Source organism: Rhineura floridana, chromosome 1 (genome assembly GCF_030035675.1).
Source record: "Rhineura floridana isolate rRhiFlo1 chromosome 1, rRhiFlo1.hap2, whole genome shotgun sequence".
NCBI classification, from domain to species: domain Eukaryota; kingdom Metazoa; phylum Chordata; class Lepidosauria; order Squamata; family Rhineuridae; genus Rhineura; species Rhineura floridana.
This window is the reverse complement of record NC_084480.1, coordinates 261,744,472-261,772,372: the sequence shown is the minus strand read 5'-3', so window position 1 is coordinate 261,772,372 and position 27,901 is coordinate 261,744,472. Positions and strand designations below refer to the sequence as shown.

Here is a 27,901-nt window from a genome sequence, read left to right as displayed (position 1 = left end):
AGTAGAGATTCGAACCCTGGTCTCCCAGGTCTTGTCTGACACTCTCGCCACTACACCACACTGGATGATCCCCTGCCTGCTTGTTCATTGTCTCCCTCTGGAAACCACAGTGCTTGGGCCTAAACCGCCCAGAGAAAGAGAAGGCAGGCGGCGAGGGAGCCTTGGCCTTGCATGACCTGAGATCTCCCCGTTTTCATGAGCTTCCAGGACATTATGACTGTCAGGCGGAATGTCAGACACGAAACCCTGGCGAGGCCCAGGAGGAGGCAAAGAGGCCCACAGCCGGGAGAGGGCGGGCGCCGTGTGGTAAAGTCGCAGCCAGCAGACCGATTGGGACAGCGGCAGCCTCTGCGGTATAAAGGCCGGCTATGGCGGCAGCGGCGGCTGCTGCTGCTGGGGGCCCCTGGCGGTGAGCGAGGTTCCTGCTCGCTACGAAGGAGACGCGCTGCGGAAGAGTCGCCGGGTCGGCTCCATGGCCTTCATTCGGAAGAAGCGGGAGGCGCAGCAACACCTCTACTCCAAGGAAAGGTGGGTGAAGCGACCCGGCGGTGGAAGCTTGCTCCACCGGCTCGGGTGGGCGTGAGTGAATTGGGACGCCTGGAATGGCGCTCTGCTCAGCCGGCGGGGGAAGCGGCGGACTCTGCTGAAATGCGCCCCGGCCGAGGGAAGACTGCTCAGAAGCCTCTTGAAATCCCAACAAGCCTCACGCGGCGTTGGCTTGGGGAGGGTGGACCCCCGTCGCTCCGGGAACGAAGAGCCACCTCGCTCTCTTAGGCCTCGCTCTAGCCGCCACTCGGGGGAGGGGGGAGACGACGACACGGGGGAGGGGGATGTGAGAAGGGGAGCCTCCCTTTGAGTGAGTGCGCAAAGTAGCCGGCATGGTTTGCTCGGAAAGTGTGAGGTGACCATTGCGCCCCTTTTCCTTTGCACCGTCGCGAAGGCAATCCGTGCTGCCGCAAGACGGAAGTCGAGCGGGGTTTGTTTTCGTGGGTACTGCAGTACGTCACGGTGTGGCCTCGGCTCCTAACGCTGCAAAGGATGCGTAAAAGACTCCTACAAATCAGTGGGACGTTTTCAAGTAAACGTACATAGGATGCGCTGGGCGTTTATTCATGCGCCTCCACTCTGGCACGCACATCCCGGCCGTATAACGTGTGCCCTACCCCTCCTCACATATTGTCCTGGAAAAAGAATAAACTTCCCACTTTCTACTCTGTGTCGTTTAGTAGAAAGTGACATGGGAACAAACTTTTGGTTGTATATATTGGTTTAGTTAGTATTTGTGATGTATTTGGTCACTGGGTTTAATTTGTGCCAAATCTGACTTTAATAACGGGGGCTCTCATGTATAGAATATGTGAAGTAGAGTGCATTTGAACATGTGTAGCGTGCATTTTCCCCTGCTGTTGAGCAGCTGCAAAAAGATCTATTACGTATTTAGGATTAAAGCTTCCAGGCAGGAATTTTGTAGTGAAGGGCACAAACTGCGTCTCTGTTAGGATTGCTTGTTAATGTTTTTTAAATAACGTTTTTAAAGCTTTTAAAAATGTTTTTAACGTTGTTTTGTTTTAATGTATTTTAAGGTCTGTTTTTATGATGTTTTAAAGTGTTTTTACCGCTTCTGTTTGCCTCCCTGGGCTCCTGCTGGGAGGAAGGGCAGGATATAAATCAAATAATAAATAAACTAAAGTGTAGCTAGCCTAATATTTTAAAGGTCATTTAAATGTAAATGTACTGCCTTCAAGTCGATTCCAACTTACGGAGACCCTGTGAATAGGGTTTTAATGAGGCTGAGAGGCAGTGACTGGCCCAAGGTCACCCAGTGAGCTTCACGGCTATGGGGATTCGAACCCTGGTCTCCCAGGTCGTAGTCCAACACCTTAACCACTACACCACGCTGGCTGTAGCTGTATTAAATATTAACACTTTTATAAAAGTGTGAAAACGTGCTTAGTGCTTGTCAGTTGTTCCAATAATTCATTGCACTTATTGGCCATTGGCATCATACCCTCCCAACACTTCACAGATGTAAAGACAAAACCCTCCGTCTCATCTCTGAGAACTTGAGTGGGATTTTGATACGGTCTGGTAAAGGCGGCAGGGAAGGGCTTCATGGTTTAGCCTAGTGGAGAAGGGGAGTTGAAACTGAACCCATGCTGGGCACAAACAGGCACCAAAAATGCTCAAGAAACTGACTAAGCCACATGTTACAGATCAAGTAATACATAAATATAGTAGGGACTGTAGAAAACATTTGCCCTACATAACAAATGGGAAATATTGAGGACTAGCCCATGGTTTCATGACTATGAATTCTGAAACATTAGCCACCATATCTGTGTTGAAGCAAAAACACCATGCCTCATTCTTCACTGCTTAATTATTTTAGTGTTTGGCAGCGCCAAGGCTAAGAGATTACTTGTCCAATTTATTCAGTCCGGTGGCAAAGTTCTTAAGCAGATCTATCGTTGGTTGGTTGGTTTCCATAGGCAGGGGCTTTGGGTAATGATGAGTGTTAGACTAGGACCAGGAAGGTCATGGGTTCAAATTCCCACTTAGCAATGAAGTGAAGAATGGCACCCCCAAAAAGCCCAATGAGGACTGAATGTGTTCAGTAGCCATGGAATGCATAGAAGTACCGTCTCTTGGATTTAAACAATGTTTTAGAATGATTTTATGCTTCTTGTGTTAGTATTTATACGGATATATTTTATTTAAATTTGTATGTTCATGTTTGAACTACCCAGGTTATATGGCTAATGGGTGGTCAATAAATGTCTAAATAAATGCTGGCTGACTTGTTGCTAGTGGTGTTGGCAGGGGTATCCTGGAAGAGAGCATGGAACTCTGAACAGGAGCAGTTCACCCTGAAACTTTTTGTTGCAGGTCCCACTTGCATAACTAATAGCTTATGTTATTCCCACTATGACTGGAGATTTCAGCATAACCTTTCCCATGAAGAGAGTTCAGTGGGACTGTGTGTGCAGTTGCAGTCTTAATTGCCTGTAGAGTAGCTTTGTCCTTCACTACTAAGCAGCATCAGCTTGCTCCCAGACAGCAGGTGTGCAATCCTGCCTGCAAATACAGTGCCTTGCAAATGTAATCAGACCCCTGACCAATGCTGTCATGTTACTGAATTACAAATGGTGCATTGTACTTTCGTTCTGTATGATATTTTATTTTGAAACACTGAAACTCAAAATCAATTCTTGTAACATGACATTGGTTTTATGTTTGTAAGAAACATAAAAAACTGAAATGTGTTGCTTGCATAAGTATTCAACCCCCCCACATTAATATTTGGTAGGGCCACCTTTTGCTGCACTAACAGCTTTAAGTCTTTTGGGTAGGTATGTACCAACTTTGCACACAGTGTCAGAGGGATTTTGGCCCATTCTTCTTGGCAGATTCACTCCAGGTTGTTCCGGTTGGCTCGACGTCGCTTGTGAACTACAGTTTTCAAAGAGCGCCACAGATTCTCAATGGGATTGAGATCAGGACTTTGACTAGGCCACTGTAGGACATTCACCTTTTTGTTCTTGAGCCACTCCAATGTTGCTTTGGCCTTGTGCTTGGGATCATTGTCCTGCTGAAAAGTGAATTTCCTCCCAAGCGTCATTTTTTAGTGGACTGAAGTAGGTTCTCTTGCAGTATTTCCCTGTATTTTGCTCCACCCATTCTTGCTTCAGTTTTAACAAGATGCTCAGTCCCTGCTGATGAGAAGCAGCCCCACAGCATGATGCTGCCACCACCATACTTCACTGTAGGGATGGTGTGTCTTGAGGCATGAGCAGTGTTAGGTTTGCACCACACAGAGCGCTTTGAGTTTTGGCCAAAAAACTCTATCTTGGACTCATCTGACTACATCTTTTTAAAATAGAAAATTTAACACATTTTAGGCTTCTGCACATAGTAAAAAGCATATATCTTAGCTCTGTCTTAATTTACAGTGAAATATGTCCACATTTTGTATCTTGTCTTGGGGACCTTGTGGCCTTCCAGATGTCACTGAAGTCCAATTCCCTTCGGGCCCAACAAGTATGGCCAGTGATTTGAGATGTTGGTTGTTATAGTCTAGCAACATCTGAAGAGCTCCTGGCTCCCATATCCCTGTGTTAACATCTGACCCCATACACACCTTTCACATTGTTTAGCACCTTCTGTCTGTACACTGACACAAAGTAATTTGATTGTTTCATATACTATTTTTTTTAAAAAATTAATCGAACATTTCCAGGTCGTTCTTCTCTCATTTTTCCTGTTTTGAGGTCTTATGTCCTGAGATCTTGCCTTGGAGAGTGTGGTTTCTTTTACTCTTCTTTTTTAAGGCATGCCTTTTCCTCCTTTGCTTCTACAGATGCTGACTCAAACCTTAGCAGCAGTTTTGTAAGCCAACTGCTACTGTACGGTACTGTTCCAGCTCCTGACCAAGGAGGGAGGAAGCTGGCAGAAGACTTGTGCTAGGGGCTCTCCCTGCCTCTGGTGCCATGGTGGAACCCTTTTAACTTGTAGTTTTAGTTTTTTTCAAAAAATGAAGCTATGTGGAGAAGCAAATTTGTCACCTTTTATCCCCAAACCTTCCGCTTCACTCTTCTTTGGCTGCTAAGTGGGAAAGTCTCTATGGTTCTAAAATCCTACACCGGATGGTAAGATTGTATTAGGGTGTCATATAAGATCCATCTGGTCCCTATGGGATGTTAGAACAATGGTGTCTTCTACTCCAAGAACCTTAAAGAAGAGAGGAGTTTTAATGCACAAAGGAGATGCAGTGGTCTATCTAGGATGGGTTTAGAAAACCCTGGCTGCTTTCACACTGCACTGTATTCCATTATTCTGACGATTTCTTACCTGATAATTTGTGCATTAAATTTGACTTTTCATGTAATGTAAAAGCTAGTTCTGGAAATCTAGTGGAATATAGTGAAAGTTCAGTGCAAATTGTTGTGATAAATAATACCAGAAATAATCCGTTTGCAAACTTGGGAACCTGGAAAATCACAGAACCTTTGTGTTAGCTGCGGCTGCTCATGTGACAGGCATCCCAGCATGCAATGCATTCCTACCCTTTAGGTATGCACCAATTATTATTTTTTGCCTGATGAAAATTGTACTGGTATTCCGGCGTAGGTGCAGGTAGCAGCATTCCCTTCCTTCTTTTCCCACACCCTTCTGTGTCCAGACACTAACTCATGCTGTGAAATATATATGTGAGTGTATATAACGGGAAAGGGTTGAAAACAAGAGGCTGTTTGTCGCAGCAGTGTGAGAGAGTTGCACAAAATGGCAGTATATTGGCTGAAAAAGCCATGGTTCCTTAACGCAACAGGTACTGCATTGTGAAAGGAATTTTAGAAATCGGGACAGAAGTGCTACCATTTTAATCTGTTAAATTAATGCAATGAGCCCCATATCTGAATGCAGCCTCAGTCTGTCCTGGGGGTAATTGGAACCACTGGAATGGAAATCTAGAGAAGGGCCACACTTCTGTGATAAAGCACGCGCTTTGCACGCAAAAGATTCCTGCTTCAATCCCTAGCACTTCTAGGTAGGGCTGAGAGACTCTTGTCTGAAACTTGGAATAGCTGTTGCCAGCGACTGAACTCGTTGGACCAATGCTCTGACTCTGCATAAATCACTTTCCTGTCTTCCTAGCATCACATTTACTTCTTATTGGCTAGTTGAGTAGACTGCTGCCTAAATTCTGTTCCTTGTATCTATGGAAGGAAAAGGGAAAATCTGTCATCTAAGGTTGGCATTTGATTGTGTGTGTGTGTGGGGGGGGGGGGTGATCCCATAGTTATGCCAAATAGCAAATAGCAGCTTGTAGCTTGGTCCTTAGTGTTGGGACTAATGTGAGGGTGGTTCCTATACACACATACACAGAATGCCTTTGTGGAAAGACTCCAGTACTATTCCATTTGTCATGCACTACCCTGTATTTTCCTTTCGTTTTGAGCAATCATGCTTGCAGAGGAGGAGGATGCAATGGTCACATGTGAATATTTCAGAGATGACGTTTCTGATGCAAAAGCATCTCTGCATTCTTAGAGGTAACCCAGAGGTCACCGACTGCTTACCGTTAGAAGTATCACATGGGGATGAGATAGTGGAAATTGCTGAAGAACAATATGGATAAGGGTAGCTCAGCTGAAACTTGGAACATTATTAAAAGTAAGTAAGCCATTTGTTTTGGGGGCAGATTACCCTTTGATATCTAATACTTTTTGTGCTTAATTTTCTGTACTCCTCTGCAAAAGGAAGAACCTTTCCAGGAAAAAGAAAACCTGAAGGGAGAATGCTGATGTTATTGGCAGATTTGGGTTCTTGAAATAAAAGGTATTAGGAATGAACCCATTTCTTCCTTTTCCTGGAAATCTTGCAGATTGTAGGGTTGGTTAGAGTTTGGAAAGGGAAATACTCTGAGCAGTTTTTTTAGGATGTAATTAAAATTAATAGCATTTTCTATAATGTGGTTCAAGTGTTCACATACATAATCATAAGAATGTCTGTATTATTATTTTACAGGAATGGGGGGGTTGCCTGTGGTCGCCAAGTGAGTTCATAGTTGAAGTGAGCATAGGTTCTGGAGACAGAAGCCTTGGTTTAACTCGAATTAAACCCTGCTTCTTTGATAGGCCTTCATCTAGACAAGGGGTAGCCAATGAGGTGCCCTCCAGATGTTGGGACATTTGACCCAGACCAGCTTAAATTTTGGGGCAATCTCCATCCCTTCCGACCTAACATTAATAGCAAAATATTCAAAATATATTCAGAAAATTCTTTAATTCTCATCAGGTGGTTGTGGGTGATTTTAACCATTTTCACTCCAGAATTAACTGCTGGTGAGTTGCCTAGCTGTATGCAGCAGACTTACTGTCCCATCGTGGCCATCCTGCAACTTCATGCATTCTTGGTGTCCAAGAACTGATAGACCAGGTTCAGTAGCAGTGCCTGAGATATGAAATAAGTATTGGCACTGTCCTGCCAGCTGTAAATCTTTAGCCAGTAATACAAGCGGGACCAGCAACAACATGTAGCTTGGCTGGCCAGCCAGCCATGCACATTTCCAGAATACTCCATTCCATTCTGCCTTCCCCCACAATTTCTTAGTCCTCATTGGGCTATCCCTCAGTAGTTTTTATAAAAAATATAAAAATGTAAAATATATATATATATATTTGGACTTCTGCAAACCTAGGGGTTCCCCAAGCCTGCATATCCCCCGCTCTTGTGTGGGTGGTAATCCTTTGGCTACATAAGGATCTGTACTCTGAAAATTGGTCACCTCTTAGTATATCCTTCACCTATAATATCTAATAAAGAACTTGTAAACATCAAATAAAGGGCATGGGGGGCATGCAGTCTCCAAAAACACAGCTCTGACACTTTAGGGAGATCTCTGTAAGAACCTTGCCCTTGGAATGAATAGAGTCAGTATAGCCACCAGTGCCTGCTAGATTATCCTTTTAACTGCCACCTGGCAGGCTGAGGGGAAGGGAAACTGTCTGCAGTGTCCAAGATTCAGACTCTTTACATGGGTTGTTATTTTATTTATTTATTTATTTATTTGGATAATTTCTTTAGCGCTTCCTACTTCAAAGAAGTTTCTAAGCGGCTTGCAACATTATAAAAACATTACAAATAAATATGAAAAATGCAACAGCAACAACAAATCCAAATTTTAAAGCAACATAGAACAATCAGAGGAGATCCCCTTAAGCATCACTATAAGCTAAAAAAACTAACACTTGGGGACCAGAATACAGAAATAAAGCATATACAACCAGCTCCACTGAGCCGCTGTCTCCCCAACTTAAGTTCACACAAAAAGGTGGGACAAAGTTACACACTCCCCACCCCCCTCACTCTCACCCCACAAGGGAACATTCACAGTTATTCTTTCTCCTCACAATACCCACAAAAGCAGCAACAGCAAATGGGGGTGGTGCCTTTGTCCTCTGTGTAACCCAAAAGAGTTGACTTCATAGATGCAACTGGAAGGTAAATAACACCTAGACATTAGCATACAGTTTTCTAGAGGGCATGTGTATGACTGCCCATGTGTCTTAGGGCATGGATTCTAGCCATGAAAGCTTATGCTATGATAAATCTATTAGCTTAGAAGACTTCTTTGGGTGTTTTTTTTTTTTTTTTTTTTGTATTTTCTATTTGTTGTGGAAGCTTTTTTGGTAACAGCCTACCACAGCTTCCCTCGAAAGCTCTCTGAATGTTTCTTCTCTGAATCTATTATGCTATCGTTAATGGTAGATTATCTCTGCCAGATGCTGTAGTTTGTGTTCTGTTTCCTGACAGATTAATCATAATATTTCAAGATCTGGCAGCTGGCAGAAGAAAGTTTTTTATATTTGAGCAGAATGGAAATTTGGCAGTGGGATGCTGCTTTTAAAACATCCAATGTTCAGCGCAATATGGCCAGTTGCTGATACAGCATAAATCCCCTGATCTACCTGCTTCCTTAATTCTTCATGTGCCTCTGTGCAGTTTTTAGTGGAGGACTTGGCCATTGCTGTGTCAGTGCAACACTGCAATATTTAGAAGCTGTATGTGGATTTGTCTATGAACCTCTTCCTTAATTATATATGAAAGTTGTGCTCCAGTCTAACAGGCAGAGTTGCTTCTGGCTGTTTGCTCCTTTCATGCAATAAATGATAGAGTATTTTCTTCTTGAAGACTCAAGTACTGATGAAGGTAGCCTTACCTCTGGCTGCCTTAAAGGCTTTTCTGCTTGGAAAGATCAGTGACTTAACTGGAAAAACCTTTAACATCTTTTTATTCTCTAAAGGCAGTTAGTGGTATATATCATGAAAAAAATATTTACTTTTAAAGCTTATTAAATTCATTATATGCAGTACTCTGTTTTTGTATCATAATGTAACTGATAATGAAACTATTTTTTTCTCCAGTCATTGTTCCCCTTATGCTTATAGTTTGAATGAATAACTAATAAACTGTGCTCAGGCAGGGTGAAGCTGTTCTACTGGTGTCATGTACCAAAGTTTGCATTGTTAAAACATCTGCATGTTTATTTGTTTATTTATTTATTATTTTATTTATATCCTGCCCTTCCTCCCAGCAGGAGCCCAGGGCGGCAAACAGAAGCGCTGAAAACACTTTAAAACATCACAAAAACAGACCTTAAAATACATTAAAACAAAACGTTAAAAACATTTTTTTAAAAAAGCTTTAAAAACATCTTTTCAAAAAGGGTTAAAAACATTATTAAAAAAACATATTAACAAGCAATTCTAACACAGACACAGACTGGGATAGGTTTCAACTTAAAAGGCTTGCTATTGTGTTTACTGTTCAGAAAGCTCAGCTGCTTATTTCACATTTTCTTTGGAAGAGAGTGACTTGTGCTCAGGCTTTGCTGAAGTATTTTGAGCACTGCAGTTGTAATACTCCTTGCCTCCTTCAAAGAGATACATGTGAGTGTGTGTGCACACACCAGCCTTAGCTAGGGTCACATCCATACCATATACTTAAATTGCATGTAAAGCATATGGCTTCCCCAAAGAATCCTGGGAAACATAATTTATCCCTCGCAGAGTTACAATTCCCAGCACCTTTAACAAACTACAGTTCCCAGGATTCTTGTGGGGGAAACCATGTGCTTTACATGTATGGTGTGGATATGACCTGCCTTGCTGGGGTCTAGCAGATGAGAGCTGGAGAGCTCTATTCCTCCTCCATAAGCCTGCTACAACTCTCTGCTGTGTGCAGAGAACGGACGGAGTGTTTTGTCCGTCCTATGCCTCCCTGTCCGCTTGGCCTGTATGGGATTCCTTATTGCCTATCGCTGTCAGGCATGTGATTAAATACAAGGCTGGTGTGCAGACACACTTCATTATCTATATTGAGCGCCATGAACGGAAGTTCAGAAATATATTGTCAAGACATTTGTCAAAAATTGGTATTATAGAAACTTACCCTGATGTGGATGTTCCAAGAATTGCCATTGCAATCTGTTCTTTAATAAATAGTGTGGCTGTCCATTCATTCTAAACCTAGGGAGTATCTGTTCATCAGATTTGTTTGACTTTTCTGATGTATTCATATCTCCAGTAGTGTGTTCACCTGGTTCTGTAACTCCTATCTTTAAGATGGGAGAACTGGAATGCAATTTTGGGAATGGCCCTAAGTGTAGGTATATATTACATATTGGCCCATACTGAACAGCTTTTTAATAAAGAGTGAGAACTACATATGTCCAATTTTTCCAGATCTGAAATTATGCTAAATTATGCCTTGGAAGGAAGGAGGCTTTATGGGCAAAGTGGATTTCCTAAATTCACTTGAAGCTTTAGAAGTCTGCACATTGATTAAACTGCTAAATTAAGACCAAGAACCCAATCTATAGCCTAGTTTTTATTGAAGTTCTCTTTTTTTTTAAGTTTGCCTGGAGGCTAAGCAACACACTTAGTTGGAAATGGGTTCTGCAAAAATCCATGCATGTTTTCTGTGGGTTCATTGACAGCAACAAGAAATTGAGCCCTTCATGTCATTGGTCCAGTTCTGTGGCATGTTCTGCGAATAGAGATTCAGCAGCCATCTTCTGTTTTAACCTTTAAAGTCTGCTGAATTTTTTCTGTGCCACCAGGCTTTTGCAGAGAATTGCGAAGATATCTACACACACACACAATCATGATTGTTGTAAACCGCTTTGATTTTTTTTATGAATAGTGGTATACAAATATTTTTATAAATTTCTACAACTCTAGTATAAATATTCATCCAGGTGTGGAATATTTTTTCTAGTTTCAGATAAATGGATGGATGGCTATGAAATTACTCAAATTAAAGAGTAAGAGTGAGTTATAGAGAAAAACTATAGTTAAAAAACACAACTTGGTTAGAAAAATAGCAGAGTTTCATCGCTGTTTTGCAAAACTTTTAATATGAGCTATACAATACTACATCTCAAATTGTTTAACATTTATTTAATAGTGTGGTAGGTACTGTTCTAAACTATTGTCAAAGGTGTTCTCTCAATTATTGTCAATTGTTAATCTCGTTGCAATATCTGATGTAAATTCCTTTTTCTGAATTCCTAGTTTCTCCAATAACAACTTGTTTTTGCAGTTAGATGTTGGTATGTGCATTGGCTCAGTAAAGCATACTTGTTGTACCAGGTCACTTGGGTAGAACGAGAACTTTGTGTAAAGAAACCTGAACTTCCTCCCCAGCTATATTTGCAAAGTCTGGGAGAATGATGTCTGAATCTTAACAGTAATTAAAGCCATTTATGTCTACGTTTACCTTGAGGGTTGGAGGCTTTGATCAATATTTGACATTTTAGTTTCCTTGTTTGTATGATGGCTTTTTAAAAGATGTAGGTGCTCTGACACGTTTTTTTAAAATATTGGATTGTTCTTATTTGTTGTAAGTTGTCTGGAATGTCTGGGATGAAAGGCAGGATGTAAAATAAAGGGTGGCGGCACAATAGAACAATCAGGCAGGGTCTCTGGGTGTCTTCAGACTCTCAGTATTCTGCTAGAGCAGTGGTTCTTAATCTTTTCCATTGCCAGCACCCCTTGGATTTCCAAAATATGCTCTCGCACCCACTGAAAAAATACCATTCATTTTGTTAAAATTTTATTTTATTTTATTTTAATATGTGCTTTAGCCAAACTTAGCTAAGATAAATGAATTTTTAAAATCTCTTGAACAATGCCTCGCACCCCTAGAAAAAGTGTCTCGCACCACCAGGGGTGAGTGCACCCCAGGTTAAGAGCCACTGTATTCAGCCGCATATCAGAACTTGATATGTAAAATTTGGGGAGGGGGAATGTGTTTTTTCAAAGACTTTTCTGTTCCCCCCCCTGAAATTCAGAACAAATTAAACATTTTTGGATTATGATGAATAAAATGTTTTTAAAAAGGTGTTCATATATTTTCTATTCCTCAATGATTTCACAAACCAAGTAACAGGAAGACTTTAAAGGAAGACTGTGTATGGTATCAGATCATTACAGTACCCTGTACCCTGAGGCCAAGCAGGTTCTGAGTTGTACACTGTGAGTACAGTAGGGCCCTGCTTTACGGTGCTTCACTTTACGGCGCTTCACTAATGCGGCGGTCTCAATTAGACGCAATTAGACTAAAGCCCCACTCATACGGCGCTTGTTCCGCTTTTACAGTAGTTTTCAGGCATCGTGCACCATTCTATTCAATGAGTTTCGCTTTTCAGCGGGGGTCCGGAACGTAACCCGCTGTATGAGTGGGGCCCTACTGTACCTCTCTCAAATGCAAAAGCATGATGCATGTCTGCCTCTAGGCGGCGCTGCCATTGACCCAAGAGAAGGAAGAAGGATTCAGTGCCTTCTGTGCTTGTGGGCTTCCTTTTCTCGGCATAGTTGGTGAATTAGGCCCCAAAGGCTGGGAGTGGAAGAAAGTATAGAACAATACAAAGAAGCAGAAACTAACAATAACTCTGAAAATGAGACTGATTCTATTTTATACAGTATTCATTGAGACTCCCCCCCCTCTTTTTCTCAGCTTTGTTTATGGAAATAAGTGCTTTATGTCTGCTTGACACTGGAGGACTGGAGGAGATATAATTTTCAGAATGGATAATTTCTTTGTTTTACTTTTGAAAAGATGGATTTTAGATGTTTTATTGCTTGTGTTTGCCACATTGTGTTGACCATTGAACCACACTGTCACTGAGTGTTTTTTCCATCAAGTCTGAAAGTGTGGAAATCTGTAGCTAAGAGAAGTTATGTCTTTGCCCAGTCTGGGAACGGATAGCCAAGGCCGTTGTCATGGCAGCATCAAGATAGACTGGGATTGTTCTAGCAGTTATCTGTGTTGAGCTGTGTCTTCTGTGTAATGTCTTTGAACTGGGAACTTCTCTCCTAGAAGGGGGGATCTTAAAGCCTTAAGCCATAATGTCTTAATAAAAGACTCTTAACCTGATCTAATGCATCTGAGAAGTTTCTTGAGCAACTTAACTCCAACGTAACGTATGCTGTTTCACGCAACAACGCACATTCATCAACAGGGGTTATGGGCCCAGATCCACAGCGCATTACATGGGAGTAAGTTGCTGGTCTGAACGGCAGACGGAGTTCCAGAGGGCAGCTTGATTGATTGTACCAGACAGAGGTGAGCAACATGGCTGTAAACCTGTCTGGGGGAGGCTTGCCAATGGAAAGATTGACGGAAAAGAATTATGGCAGCTGGAAGCCGAGGATGCGGGCTTTGCTGATAAAAGAGGATTTATGGGACATTATAGATGGACCACCTCCGGCGGTACTGACCGCGGCCTGGACGCGTAGAGATCAGAAGGCGCAGGCTTTTATACTTCTGGCTCTATCTGACTCTCAACTTCTACATGTGAGAGATGTTACAAACGCCAAACAGATGTGGGACGTGTTGGAAGGCATTCATGTGCAACAGACTGCGGGATCTAGATTGTGTTTGGCACGGAAGCTTTACCAGATGCGCTTCACGGGTGAGTGCGAAATGAGTGAGCATCTCACGGAATTCAGACGTTTGTTTGCTGAGCTGACGGACGAGGCGTCGAACACTCTGAACTTCAGAAGACCTATTTGATCCTGGCTTCACTCGATGGGACTTGGAATAATATGGTCATGGCTTTCGAAGCCATGCCTGATGGAGGTCTGAACGTTGCGTTTATTGAGGAAAAGCTGACCCAGGAATGGCAGCGGAGACAAGAGGCGAAAAGTGCTGAGGAAAAGCAAAGAGCCAAGCTGAAAGAAGAAAGCAGCTGCAGACAGGAAAACAAGCAGGAACAGCAGCGGCTGAAGGCTTGTTATGCCTGTGGGGCTCGTGGGCATCTCCAGAAAGACTGTGCAGTCAAGCGGAACACCAGGGACGGAGGCTTGAAGCAGGGAAGTGTGAACTTTGTTTGTAAACAGAAGTCTCAAGATTTAGCACCTGTTAACTGGATTGTTGACAGCGGGGCAAGCCATATATTAATTAAAGACAGGAGTTTGTTTTACACGTCTACAAATGAGCAGGACTTTGTTTTACTTGCGGATGGATCGCAGAAGAGCGTGGAAGCCCGAGGACTGGTGAGATTTGATAAAGAGCTGGGAATACTTTCAGAATGTTTGTTTGTTCCAGAATTAGCTCATAACATTTTGTCAGTCAGAAAACTGGTGAATTCTGGGTATTGTGTAACATTTGATAGAGGAAAATGTTTTGTGCAGAGAAGAGGCAAAGTTGTCTGCCAGGGATTCATGACACAGGGGCAGTTTAGAATGACCATGGGTGTGAAATGTGCTGATGCTTTGAGTTTAATGGGGCGGAAAGGGAATGACCGCCAGAGCTGTAAAAAGACAGCTGTAAAAGGCACACAGTCAGTATTTACTGCTCACATGGAATCTTCATGTAATGCAATCCGGTTAATGCCTAAGAGTGCAAAGCAGCCGGGTACACATTGCACAGAGAAAAAGAAGAGGCAAGCTTGCACCCAGAGAACAACAAGAATTAGTTTGGTTGTCAGAAACACAGCAGTTAATTCTAAGCAGAAGCATTAAAGTCTCAGAAAAACCTTGGGATCAAAGGCAAACAGTCATTCTTACAGGGTCAGATGACACACAATCACAAACATTTAAGCAAAATCCAGACATAAAGGTGGAGGGCACACATATTCCTCTCAGAGATGCGTTAAATGAGCTCATTTGTGGGAAACATAGATCGAAGAAACGCAAGGCTGAGGAAATGGAATCTCCTGCGCAGGCTGTGCCAAGTTCAAGCACAAATGGGGGGGGGCAGAAAGATTCACTGTGGGATTAGTGACCAGTCCTGGAATGCACAAACTGGTTGAAATGGATCCTGACACGTTATATATGACATGTGTTCAGCCAAAGTTTGATTGAATAAAGTGTTAGCTAAATGTACAGAGATGTTCTGAACTGTACTGCAATGTAAGCTGTATTGCAAGATGTATTGTAGAAATGTATTATTGTAATTGTTGTAATGAATTACAGACATGATGGGAAAAAGGGGGGATTGTTGACCATTGAACCACACTGTCACTGAGTGTTTTTTCCATCAAGTCTGAAAGTGTGGAAATCTGTAGCTAAGAGAAGTTATGTCTTTGCCCAGTCTGGGAACGGATAGCCAAGGCCGTTGTCATGGCAGCATCAAGATAGACTGGGAGAGTTCTAGCAGTTATCTGTGTTGAGCTGTGTCTTCTGTGTAATGTCTTTGAACTGAGAACTTCTCTCCTAGAAGGGGGGATCTTAAAGCCTTAAGCCATAATGTCTTAATAAAAGACTCTTAACCTGATCTAATGCATCTGAGAAGTTTCTTGAGCAACTTAACTCCAACGTAACATATGCTCTTTCACGCAACAACGCACATTCGTCAACATTATGTACATTTAATAAATACGTAAATATATTGATGGTTTCTTCTGGCTTTTTGTTTTTTTTAAATGTCAAAACGAAACATATGCCAGGTCCCTTACAATTCAGCAGCTCGTAGTTCAATTTGTAACAACAACAAAAAGTTAAATTCAATTTGTATTTGTCTGAATAAACTTTTAATATATCAAACATTATCATTTTATGGGCAAACCAAGTTATTCATAATATATTTTATGTCCCTAAAGTAACAAAGTAACTTTTGAACTGTAAAGTGTGCTAAAAACATATATTTGCATATTTTTCTATTTCCCCCAAAATCCTTTTTTCCTCCTGGGGATGGAAAGCTCATTTCTATCATGCCATTCCTCCCGAAGGAGTGTGGGATGGCAGACAACAAAGTAACAAAGCACTACTATTAAAAATAGAGAAGAATACCCTGGGCTCCTTTGGGGAAAAGGGTGGGGTATAAATTTAATGAATAGATAAATAGGACATCTAGAAACGCACTCCTTCACAACTGATAATTTCCAGATTAAAAGGAACATGCCATTGTGCCTTGCTGAACATGAATGTTTTACAATTCCTCCTGAATGTTAATAATGAGGAAGACAGATGTACTTCACCAGGGAGGGCATTCCACAAACAGGGAAACTACTACTGAGAAGGCCTTACTGTGGGTCAGAACTGGTGACACCACCAATAGGACCTCCCTTATGCATCATAGGGCTCAAGATGGTTGATATTGGGAGAGGTGCTCTTGGATCCTCCCAAGCTATTTAGGGCTTTCTGTGCAAATACCAATAACCTTGAACTGGACCTGGTAGCTCACTGGTAGCCAGTGCAGCTCTTTCAGGACCAGTGGCACATGGCCCACGCACCAGCCAAGCAGCTGCATTCTGCACTAGGTCCAGCCACTGTCTTCAAGGGCAGCCCCATGTATAGCATATTAAATTATTCCAAGTGGAAGGTTACCAGAGCATGGACAACTGATGCTAGATAATCCTGGTCCAATAACAACCATAGCTGGCAAACTAGCCTAAGCTGGGCATAGGTACTCCTGGCCACTTGGGACTCTAGAGCAGAGCTTGGAAAAGCTACTTTTTTGAACTACAGCTCCCATCAGCCCAATCCAATGGCCATGCTGGCTGGGGCTGATGGGAGTTGAAGTTCAAAAAAGTAACTTTTCCAAGCTCTGCTCTAGAGGCAGGTTAGAATCTGTGAGTACTCCCAGAACACAAGTCTGTTCCTTCAGGGGGAATGCAACGTCTCCTAGAAATTTGTACATCTTAATTCCTGGATATGGGTCCCAGGCTATGGTCTGAAGGCAGATAAGGCCAGCACCCTGCGGAAGCTAAGCAGGGTCAGGTCTGGTCAATGCCTGGATGGGAGACTGCCCAGGAACCATATGTAAGCCGTCTTGAGTTTCTATCATAAAAAGAAATGTGGGGTATAAATGTAATAAATAAATAAATAAATAATATGGAACAACCTGCTTATAGTATTTACATCTTATCAGGATTAAACCTCCGTTTATTGGCCCCCAACTAACCTATCACTGCTTCCAGACAGTGGTCCAGCACCTGCACAGCCTCTTGTGATACAGGTGGATACAAAGAGAATGCTGCCTGTCATCAGCATTCTGATGACACCATGCTCCAAATCCCCAGATGACAGCTCCCGACAGTGTCATATAGATGTTGAATAGCATAAGAGATAGAATGGACCCTTGCAGGACCCTACAGCTCAAAAGCCACAGGCCTGAGCAGCAGTCTCTTAGAATTACTTTCTGAACTCTGTTCAATGCACTACCAGGTACATGGAAGTATTCCAAAATTGTGGTGTTACTAAACCTTTCAAGAATCCTTTATTTTTAGAATCATGTAGACCAATTTCTCTTTTAAACTCGGACTATACCATTTTTTCATCTATTTTATTGAAGTGAATTCATTTAATTATCACTAAATTAATTCATTCAGATCAATCAGGTTTTGTCCTAGCAAGACAAATAGCAGATTCCATTTGTTGCATTCTTAATACAGTCAGGCTTTGTAAAATTCATAAATCCCATTTTCCTTTTTATTGCTAGACATCTTCAAGGTCTTTGATTGCATTGACTGGAACTTTTAAAAGGAAATTACTCGTAAAATGAATTTGGGCCCAAAATTCTTATTGATTTTAGATAACATATGACACTTCCTATGCCTCAATCCGAGTAAATTGTATAGACTCACCAACAATTTCCATTCAACGAGGGACTAAACAAGGGTATCTTTCTCCTCTCCTGTTTTTCCTTGCAGTAGAACCAATAGCATGATGACTTAGGAATAATGCAGCCATTTCTGAGGTCAATATTGATGGTGAATCTCAATGAGTCTGTATGCAGATGATATGGTGCTAATGATTACTAAACCACTAGGAGCTGCCTCTCATATCAAATGAGAATTGGGGTGGTTGAAAGTGTACTTGGCCTAAGGGTTAATTTTCAGAAATTAGAGGCTCTGGGCTTCCACACCACTCCCTGAAACAAAAAACTATTCTCCGCAGTGCTAGGCATTACACTATGCCATAGACAGTTGCACTATTTGGGGGCACAAATACACAAAAATTTCAACAAATTAATTATAGTAAACTTGAGACTACTTTGAGCTTCCATTAAAAAGGGCATGAAACCCTGGGGAAAACCTCATTTATATATTTCTTCCAAAATTGCAGTGCCTAAAATGAATGCAGTGCCTAAAATGAATGCACTTCCTAAATTTACTTACCTTTTCCATATGCTGCTGGTATGGATCTTGGAGAAGCAGTTTAGGATTTGGCAGAAGGAGTTGGAATGTTTCATATTCTAAAAAATAGTCTAAAAAGCCAAGGATGCATAAGACTTTACTGTACAGGCACACAAAACGGGTGGGTGGGGAGTTCCCAATTTATGAGGCAAACCAATGATATAACTTATTTTTTATTTTAGATAGCACTAAAAAGAGATAGTTTAATTTGAAAGCATGGTTTTGGATGGCATACCTCTCAGCACAATGTTTTTTAGACAAACGAGTAGGGTAATATTGCAGCAATCAATAGAGAATCCATTTAATGCAGTCCTTATAAAATGTTGGAAAAATATAGACAGGTTCTGACTAAAATACACTCGCCTTTAACTCCTCTCCATTTCCGTCCTGACTTTTGCAATAAGAACAGACAAATAGTCTGGCAAGAATGGAGGTCAAGAGGATTTTTCAGAATTGGTGTTTTTTGTTGGTGGTGGCGGCGGCTGCTTAGTAGCAGAACAGGACTTTCACTTGGCATTAGGAAATGCACAGCTTACTTGGATACAATTGTGTCAAATACATGGTTTTCTTTCAAGGATACACGTCAAGGCACAGGCTCTTCAATGTCCTACTACTTTCGAACAACTTATTTTGGTGTGTAGGAATGGAGGAAGAGGCATAGTCTCCCAATTGTATTTGATGTTACTAACATTGGAAAGTGCAGAACTTTCTGGCCTTAAAAAGCAATGGGAAAGGGATTGGGACACCATGATTGATGATGGTGAATTGCGGGCATTCTGGCAGTGACCACTAATTACTTCTGTTGCTAATCACCTTCATGAGTTAATGTTGAAATCGGCCCACAGGTGGCATGTTACTCCAGTGACACTTTCACAGAAAAATCCGGACTTGTTGGATGCTACTGGAGGGGATACGTAGATCTCAGGACATATCACTGTATCTGGTGACCATGTCAGTGGGTCCAGGCATTTGGGAATTCAATCTTCGATGAGATCCAATTGATCGTGTCTGGGCCTGTGGACAGGACTCCACTGGTGGCACTTTTGAATTTTCTAACCGGCACAACTTTGGATAGCAAGGTCAAGCCACTAGTGGGGCACTTACTTATGGCAGCACACCTTACCATAGCAAGGAGTTCAAAAGATCTGCATGGCACTACAATACAATATTTATTTGTTTACTTATTATTTGATTTATATCTCACCCTTCCTCCCAGCAGGAGCCCAGGGTGGCAAACAAAAGCACTAAAAACACTTTAAAACATCATAAAAACAGACTTTAAAATACATTAAAACAAAACATCTTTAAAAACATTTTTTTAAAAGCTCCCAAGACATCTTTTAAAAAAAAAAGGTTAACAACATATTGTTTTTTTAAAAAAAGGTTTAACAACATATTAAAAAGCAGTTCCAACACAGACTGGGATAAGGTCTCTACTTAAAAGGCTTGTTGAAAGAGGAAGGTCTTCAATAGGTGCCAAAAAGATAACAGAGATGGTGCCTGTCTAATATTTAAGGGGAGGGAATTCCACAGGGGAGGTGCCACCACACATTTTGCACCAGCTACAACTTCTGGACCAACCTCCAGGGCAGCCCAACATAGAGCACATTACAGTAATCCAGCCTAGAGGTTGGTTACCAGTGTGTGGATAATAGTGGTCAGGCTATCCCGGTCCAGAATGGCTGCAGCTGTCTTACCAGCCAAAGCTGGTAAAAGGCACTCTTAGCCACTGAGGTCACCTGGACCTCTAGCGACAAAGATGGATCCAGGAGCATCCCCAGACTACGGACCTGCTCTTTCATATTGGTTTCATAAGGTTTGCTTTATTGCCTTCATAGAGAAACTGACATATAAACTGAGAGCAATGTGTGGTGCTCTCAAGACAGACAAATTTGCCTCGGTATGGTTCCCATTTATAGCATATGCTTATACTTTACTTACTTTACTTTATTGTTTATGGTCAATGACCAGTCATACAAATATAAGTATTTAAATGCAGAAAGGCAGAAGAATAACGTATAAACAAATAAACAGAAATAAAATAAAATCTAGGATACTAAGACACAAAATGTTGCCACTTTAAAAGTTATTTCATTTCTCAAATCTGAGAGAAGAAAGGAAGTATAAAATGTCAGCTCTACCTGGTAAATTTTTTTAAATTGGAGCAATATAAAAGCAGTGAATATCCTTATAATATGTACAATGTAACAGGGCGTGAGTGATTGATTCACCCTCGCCCGATTGACATGGCGGATGCTTTGGGAATAAGGAATATGCAAGTATCCCCCCCCCCCAAAAAAAACAAGGCTGATGGTAAAGAATTAAAACAAGCCAATGTACTTGGTAATCTCTAGGTCATAAAGATAGGAGTCAGGTGCAAAATTCTTATTGTAATTCACTGGAAACAGGTAATGTGAGGCCTGGGCTCTTTCTTCTTGTAAGGCAACATCCCTAATCCGGTTTTTAATAGTTTCTTTGGCCTTTGTAGGTCTCAGCTGAACCAGAGCTGAGGGAGAAAATCCATAAAGATGTAACTTTTTCTCAACCATACTTGCCCAACCAGAGGTCATATTGCCTGTTAAAATCAGAGGGGCTAGTCCTTGAGATCTAAAATGTAGCTTGAGCCAAAAGCTTAATACGTTTAACCATGCTTCTGCTTCAAAAGAAACCAGCCCAGATTCCAATCTGAGTAGGGAGTTGGGAATGCCACGTGGGGCACCAAAAACGGAACATAGAAACTTGGACTGTATTGCCTCCAGGGAGCGAAAATCTTTATAAATGCATATCTGAGAACCATAGAGTAATTGGGCCAACACCTTGCCCTGGAAAACTTTGATGAGAGAGGAAATATGGGAACTCCTCTAAGAATAGCAGAAATAGTTCTTTGGGCATTCTCGGAAAGATGTGCAGTTTGGGCTCTCCACAGGCAGTTGTTTGAAAAACGGTGCCCAGTTATTTGTACACCTTGACCTGTTCGATATCATGCCCATTGACCCTCCACCTACGCTTAGTATATCTTTTGGGAAAGACCAATATTTTGGTCTTTTGATAGTTTATTGTAAGCCCCTCCTCTGTACAGTATGCCATAAAGGCACAAAGAGCTCTCCTGAGTCCCACTTCTGAGTAAGATAAAATAACAGTGTCATCTACATACAGTAAGGCAGGAATGGGTCGATTCACTAATTTGGGCAGGTGAAAGTCTGGATTTGTTAAGGTTGAAACTAGAGAATTGATGTAAAAAATTAAATAGTAGGGGGGCCAGAATGCAGCCCTGTCTCACTCCTCTGTTTAGTGGAACCAAGGGGGACAGATGACCCTACGGGTTGCACCTTACTCTAAGAGAATTATTTGCATGCAAGGTGTGAATTAATAATAATCTGCAATCAAGACAGGAGGCCTCCAGTTTTGCCCACAGCCTGTTCCGGGAGAAACTATCAAATGCAGATTTAAAATTGACAAAAGCTGAAAAAAGAGCTCCATTGGGCCTACAGCTATATTTCCTAATCAGATGATGTAAGATCAGACATTGATAGGTGGTGGAGTGGCCGGACCTAAAGCCAGCTTGCTCCTCAACTAATATGTTTGCCTGATCAAGCCAGCCCCAAAGTTTCCACAACAGGTGCCTGGCATAGAGCTTGCTTACTGTACTAAGCAGACTAATTGGGCAGCAAATGGAGGGGTAATACTTTTGACACTTTGTATATATTGGGATGATAATGGCCAGGCCCCAGTCTGTTGGTATTTGTGCTGACTGATCTGTAAATGTAAAAAGTGAGTCCAGGACTGAGCTCACCAGTCTATATTGTTTTTTATTAGCTCAGATATAATACCGTCAATCCTAGGAGCCTTCCCAGGTTTGAGTAGAATAACTATTTTTTTTATTTTTAATATCAAGATTGGCTGCCGTGAAGGAGTGTCTGCCAGGTTGATAATTGGAGTTACTGCAGAGTCTGGCCCTGCTGAGTAGAGGGCACTAAAATGGGTTTCCCATGTCTTGGCAGACACCAAACAGGTCATCCTAGGGGGATCGAGTTGAAGCCCACTCCCTACAATACTCTAGAAGAGAGAAGAATCATTGCTTCTAGCTGCCTGGATCAACTGGGCCCAGGCTTTGCTTAGTGTCTCCCTCTTTTTCTTTTTTATAAGCTCCTTGCACCATTTTTCTTGAAGGTATAATGCTGGGGGAATTGAGGTAGCTTTACTTAGTCTGTAATATTGATAATGAGCTATCAGCTGTTCCTTTGCTGCCGCACACTCTGGGTCAAATCAGGGCTTCAAATCGTGTTTATAAAGTGGAAACTAGCAGGACAAGAGTTTTTTGTTAGGACCTGTTGCAGCTCAATAGCTAAATTTTGATATGTGCAGATGCCTGTTTGAGGTGAATCTGTTGTGGTAATCTCATTGCGAAATTCAAAGGCCTTGTCAGATCTAAGAAATTTATATCAAATTAATCTATATAGTCTTTAAAAAGGGGATCTGAATATGTTTATAGGAAACAAAACAACCCAAACCCTCCACCCCATTACACTAGTATTTAGAATGAGTGACACTATATGTATGTTCAGCATCTTTATAGACTGTCCTGACATACATTATAGGTCCCAGCAGCTGTGAATGATAAAAGCAATACGTTTTCTAAGTTAAATCACCTTGGGGGATAGGGGAGGGTAGTTGAGGGAAGGGGGGTGAGAGGGCAGTTTAGATTTTCTCTTAGATACACTGAATTGGTAAAAGAGATATCTATGTGATTTGTAATGTCTGCTGATCCTTTCTGAGATAAACATGTATTTTATTTTGAAACCCAATAAAACTTTTTATATATAAAAAAGAATTACTTCCTGGTGGTGACCCTGGAGATAGGAATGGAACCATCATAATGCTGTGCCTCCAACTCCCACTCTCGTGTTGCAAAGCAAATATTTTTGTAAATAGTCCATAAAATATTTTCTGAGGCCCTGGGGTAGAGAACCTGTGCTGAATGGCCAATTATGAGGGATTATGGGAGTTATAGGCTAACATCAACTGGAAGGTCACAGATTCCCCACTCCTCTAGTAAAGAATAAAGTATTGTCATAGTTAAAAAAATATGTGACTGAATTCCTTTCCCTTGTGCAGAAAGTTAATTTTTGCTTTTTTTGTTCGTAGGTTTTCCTTGCTACTCCTTAATTTGGAGGAATACTACTTTGAACAGCATACAGCTAATTATATTTTTAACAAAGATGGCAAAGAAAGAAGGTAGAACACAACTTGCATAAGACTGAGGGCACAAGATATTATGGTGATACATCTGCTTAGAATTCTACAGTAACCTTTAAATGTCTTTTTTGAACACTTAGGAAAATCAGGGGATCATTAAAAATCTGCTCAAAATCAGTAATATTTGAACCTGATGAAATACGCCACCCCATTATTAAGGTAAGCAGGTTAGTGACTGATGTCAAGATTGTAGCCTGCTTCAATTTTAAAACAAAACAATTTAATTTGTATTTCTATAAATTCATATAGATTCCATTGAGAGACTGCATTAAAATAGAAGCACTAGAGGACAATGAAACAAATAATTCCTTCGCAAGGTATGTGGTTGTGAAAGTGTTTATGAAGTGTTATAAGCTTTTTTTTTTAATTGATGCTTTTAATTAGTGTTGATGATTGGTTTTCACATCTGTGTTTTAGGGCTATCCCTGGACAGATTTCTATTTTATCCAATCAGGTAAGTGGTGCATACTCCATAATTTAGTAAAGCAGTCGGCTCAATAGAATGAGCAAAATAACACTCTTAAGAATCCTAAACTCATTTACTTGAAAGTAAGTAAAATCAAATCAATGGGGCTTGTTTATGAGGAACAGGACTAAAGTGACTTTTTTGGATCACGCCGCACTCTGGCCCAGCAAAGATATACACAGGGAAAAATACATGGTTTTAATGATGTGGTGTTCGGTAACATTGACATGCAAGTGAGACTAAATGTTATCAGTTTTCTTCTGAATATACCTAACTAGAGATTGTCAGATAAGTTGTGATGGTAACTGATAAAAAGGCACACAACAGAACTGCAGGAAAGATGTCACATTCAGGAAATCCAATTAACATAACCATTAAAAATCTTCTAATTCATGATACCTACAAAACAAAATGGTAGTTGGGGAGAGATTGACATTTAATTTGTAGAGCAGGAGCAAATAACTTGCTATGGGGTGAGGGCCACAGGTACCATGATTAACTTGCTGGGGGCCACATATAAAAGTGGGTGCACCCTATTTTAATTTGTTTTAAAAGGACACATTTGGGGGGAGGGGTTTCTCAAAAACCTCTTGGCATCACAGTGTCGCAGCATTCCATTTTAAAAAGAAAAAGTGGCCACTTTGGTTTTTGAAATTTGGAGAAGGTGAGTTTGGGCAAGAAACTGGCATTACCTACCCCCCAACCTGTATCTGGAGCTCATTCAGTTTTGTGCCCCATAGCTTCTTTTTCTTTTAGCAATGCCGCTGGAAATGGTAGTCTCTGTCTTAGAGTGACTTTGTCATTCCTACAGGCTTTTCTTCACACTCTCTTCTGTGTACTCAGTTTTTGGGGTTTAAGTATTTTAAAGAAAGAAAGAAAAAGAAATGGTAAAAGTCTGTTTCTACTCAGGTTCACTGTCTTTTTTAAGTAAACAAGTGGTGGTAAAATTAGAGCTGCCTTATACAGGGTCATCCCATTAGCCCATCTAGCTCACAGGTGTCTATGCTGACTGGAAGCTGTTCTCCAGGGTTTCAGATAAGAGTCTTTCCAGCCCTACTTGGAGATGCTACAGATTGAACCTGAAACCTTCTGCATGCAGATTAGCTGCTCTGCCACTGAGTTACGGCCTTTCAAGACAAGCCAACAGCTGGCTAAGAGCTATTGTGAAGTACCCTTAACAAGGAAAAATATGATGAAATATTATTTTAAACAAATCTTTTTATTTTTAATTTCTTAATTAGATGGTTCTAAGAAATTCCTTTAAGAAAATAGGGACAAGAAGTGCATTGCAAGCAACAGGAGGAGAAAAACTGGAGGTGGAAGACACACTGGGGTTTGGTAAGGGGAGAAAAATGAGAAGTCGAAGGAGGAATATAGATTGAAAGAGAGAGGGGAGGAAGTAAGGAGTAGCTCAAACTGGAGAAGGTAGAATTTTTGGGAGCCAATGAAGAGACAAATACAAAAATTAGATGAGCTGCGATGTCCTATGAATCTAGTAAAAAAAAGAAAGTGCGGAAAACTATGCCAAAAGGCACTCTGAAGAAATTGTTCTCTTTCTTAGGCTTTTCTCACTAAAGAGCAAAACATCATTGCACCCTTTAAAATTGAAAGAGTGAGTATATATTTCCCCCGTCCCTTGCATGCAAATATCTTTATTTGTGTAGCTGTTGCTTTGTTCCTGCAAGAACAATAGTGGTTAATTTGGGGGGGAACTACACTACATTAAAAGAAAGGAGAGACTTTGTGATGGGAAGAGCGATCAAGTGCCTGCAAGCTGGTGGAGGGGGCCCCAACAGAAAGCACCGCAGGATTCTCCTCCCACTCAGGAACTGCCAGCCCAGCTGAACACAGGCTCTGTCAAGAGCAGCACGCATGATCCGGCTGGGAAGCACCAGCTCCAACAGGCCTCCTGGGGAGTAAACGCTCTCTGTAGGTCACAATGGGAATTTAAAAGTGTTTTTTACTGTGCCGGACTTTTGGCTGATGGAGTTTGTAGGGGGATCAGGACCCGGGGATAGAAGAGGATCTCGTGCAAGTCCCACCTGTGGCTCCTCCCTGTCACGCCTCTGGAATGCCCCGCTTTCAGGGCTTCCGCTGGCCCTCCATCCTGTGGGCTGGTGTTCCCAGTGGTGCTGGCAGGCTCCTGGTGGAGCCACATCTCTGCCGCAGTGTAGGGCTGCTGCCAGCTTCATGACATCCAACTCACCCCAGTGTAGAACAAAGGTGAGTTAGATTGCAACCTGATTGTGAGAGAACACTAATTGGCAATGGAGAATACCTTTGTGAGTGTTTAATATCTTTATTACAATATGAAATGTAAACAGATGTTGATGCCTATTTTTAAAAAAAACATTCTCAGAAAGATAGATGAACGAACCTTGCGAAGCATTGGTTTGATTTGTTTGGTTTGCCAAATACTGCAAACATGAAAAAGATTTTGTGTCAGGACCCCTCCTGTGGTCTCCACTCTGTCTCAATCCCACCTCAGGGTCCTGCTCTTAAAACGGTTATCTCACAGGCCCAAGCACAAATCTGTCAAGATCCCACTGCTGGGCACCACCACCTGACCCTCTCTGTAAACAATATTGCCTTGAGATGGTGCCTTAGCCTTCTCCTGGCCTATTGCTACATTGTGTCTGGGTGCACTTGCAGGCCACAACCCCCCTGTATCTTTGTGCCTATAAAGATTACAGCCCTGGGTTGTTTTGGATACCTGATGATGTTACACTATCTCTTCACTGCTGCGACCACTGATACAGTCTCCCAACCTTGGTATATGCCCTGCCCATCCTTCTGGTCTGTGAAACTCAGCCAAGGATCAGGTGTTTTGGTAAACCAAGAACTATTTATTTATTTACATAGGGAATAACAAGATTACTTAAAGGTTCAGTCAACATGCGTGTGGTTTCATAAGATGTGTTATTCTTTACATTTCTTAGTCATAAATAACCTGCCTCACTACCCACCTAAATCCAGCCCAACACTCCAAAACCCAGCACCAACCAACAACCCTCTCCTACAGCTCACCCACCAACCCAGAACTGTCATCCTCTCATTTATACTTTCAGACACCCAGACGCTCAGCCAATCATCACACAACATTCTTCAACATTCCAACCCATGTACTCTCCCCTCTCACCCAGTCTACTTACCACATATACTCTAATAAACCTGCACTTACCATATTTACAGTATTATATTTACAAGGGCATCATAAACACTAATAGGCAATGGAGAATACCTTTGTGAGTGTTCAATATCTTTATTACAATATGAAATGTAAACAGATGTTGATGCCTATTTTAAAAAAAAAACATTCTCAGAAAGATAGATGAACGATGCTTGTGAAGCATTGGTTTGATTTGTTTGGTTTGCTAAATACTGCAAACATGAAAAAGATTTTGAAGAAACTAGGGTGCCAATAAAACAGCTGCTGGAGGGATATTGTAGAAGGTCAGTGCACATGTTATGTGTGTGCCTGCTTTATAATAAGGTGTGTGGGAAGGAACCAGATGTAAGGGCACCTCATGTTTTCCACAAGGTAATATGTTTATCTTCTCCCATTTGGCCATTGCGTGAAATGCAAAAAAAGTTGATATGCAAATCACTTGTACATCCCTTCATTTGAAACATCCATTCTCTGGTATCTGAATGCTGTAAGACACATCACACTAGCAATGCAAGACTACCCACAGAGTTATATTTGTTCATATAACATCATACACAATCCTGCAAAAAAACTCTATTTGCAATTCATAACCTAATATAAAGAGTTTAAAAATCCCCAGAATAGCAGCCCATGAGTCGCACACAGTGCTTAAAATTGATATCATCCATTTGTCTATCCTGCTTGTGCACATATACATAGCATGTGTAATAATGGTGCAGAATCTGCAGAACTGGACTATCTAGTACAGTACTGTCTACTCAGGGATATCCAAACTGGTGCCCTCTAGCTGTTGTGGACTCGAACTCCCATCTGCCCCACAGCATGGCCATTGGTCAGGGTGATGGGAGTTGTAACCCAATGACCT

The 27,901-nt window shown here is 41.5% G+C and overlaps 1 protein-coding gene across 2 annotated transcripts in view; it reads left to right on the top strand.

Moving 5' to 3' along the window:
• The first annotated feature begins 318 nt into the window (after positions 1–318).
• The window catches only part of NSMAF (neutral sphingomyelinase activation associated factor), a 65,695-nt gene continuing 38,112 nt past the window's right edge, over positions 319–27,901 (top strand). The window contains exons 1-6 of one of the 2 annotated variants that reach the window (XM_061599437.1): positions 319–528; positions 23,291–23,380; positions 23,482–23,560; positions 23,651–23,718; positions 23,819–23,855; positions 25,429–25,479. In XM_061599437.1, the coding sequence (XP_061455421.1) occupies positions 473–528; positions 23,291–23,380; positions 23,482–23,560; positions 23,651–23,718; positions 23,819–23,855; positions 25,429–25,479 (381 nt within the window). In that variant the 5' untranslated portion in view covers positions 319–472. The remainder of the gene's footprint in view (positions 529–23,290; positions 23,381–23,481; positions 23,561–23,650; positions 23,719–23,818; positions 23,856–25,428; positions 25,480–27,901) is intronic. The other variant, XM_061599429.1, reaches the window with a different exon arrangement.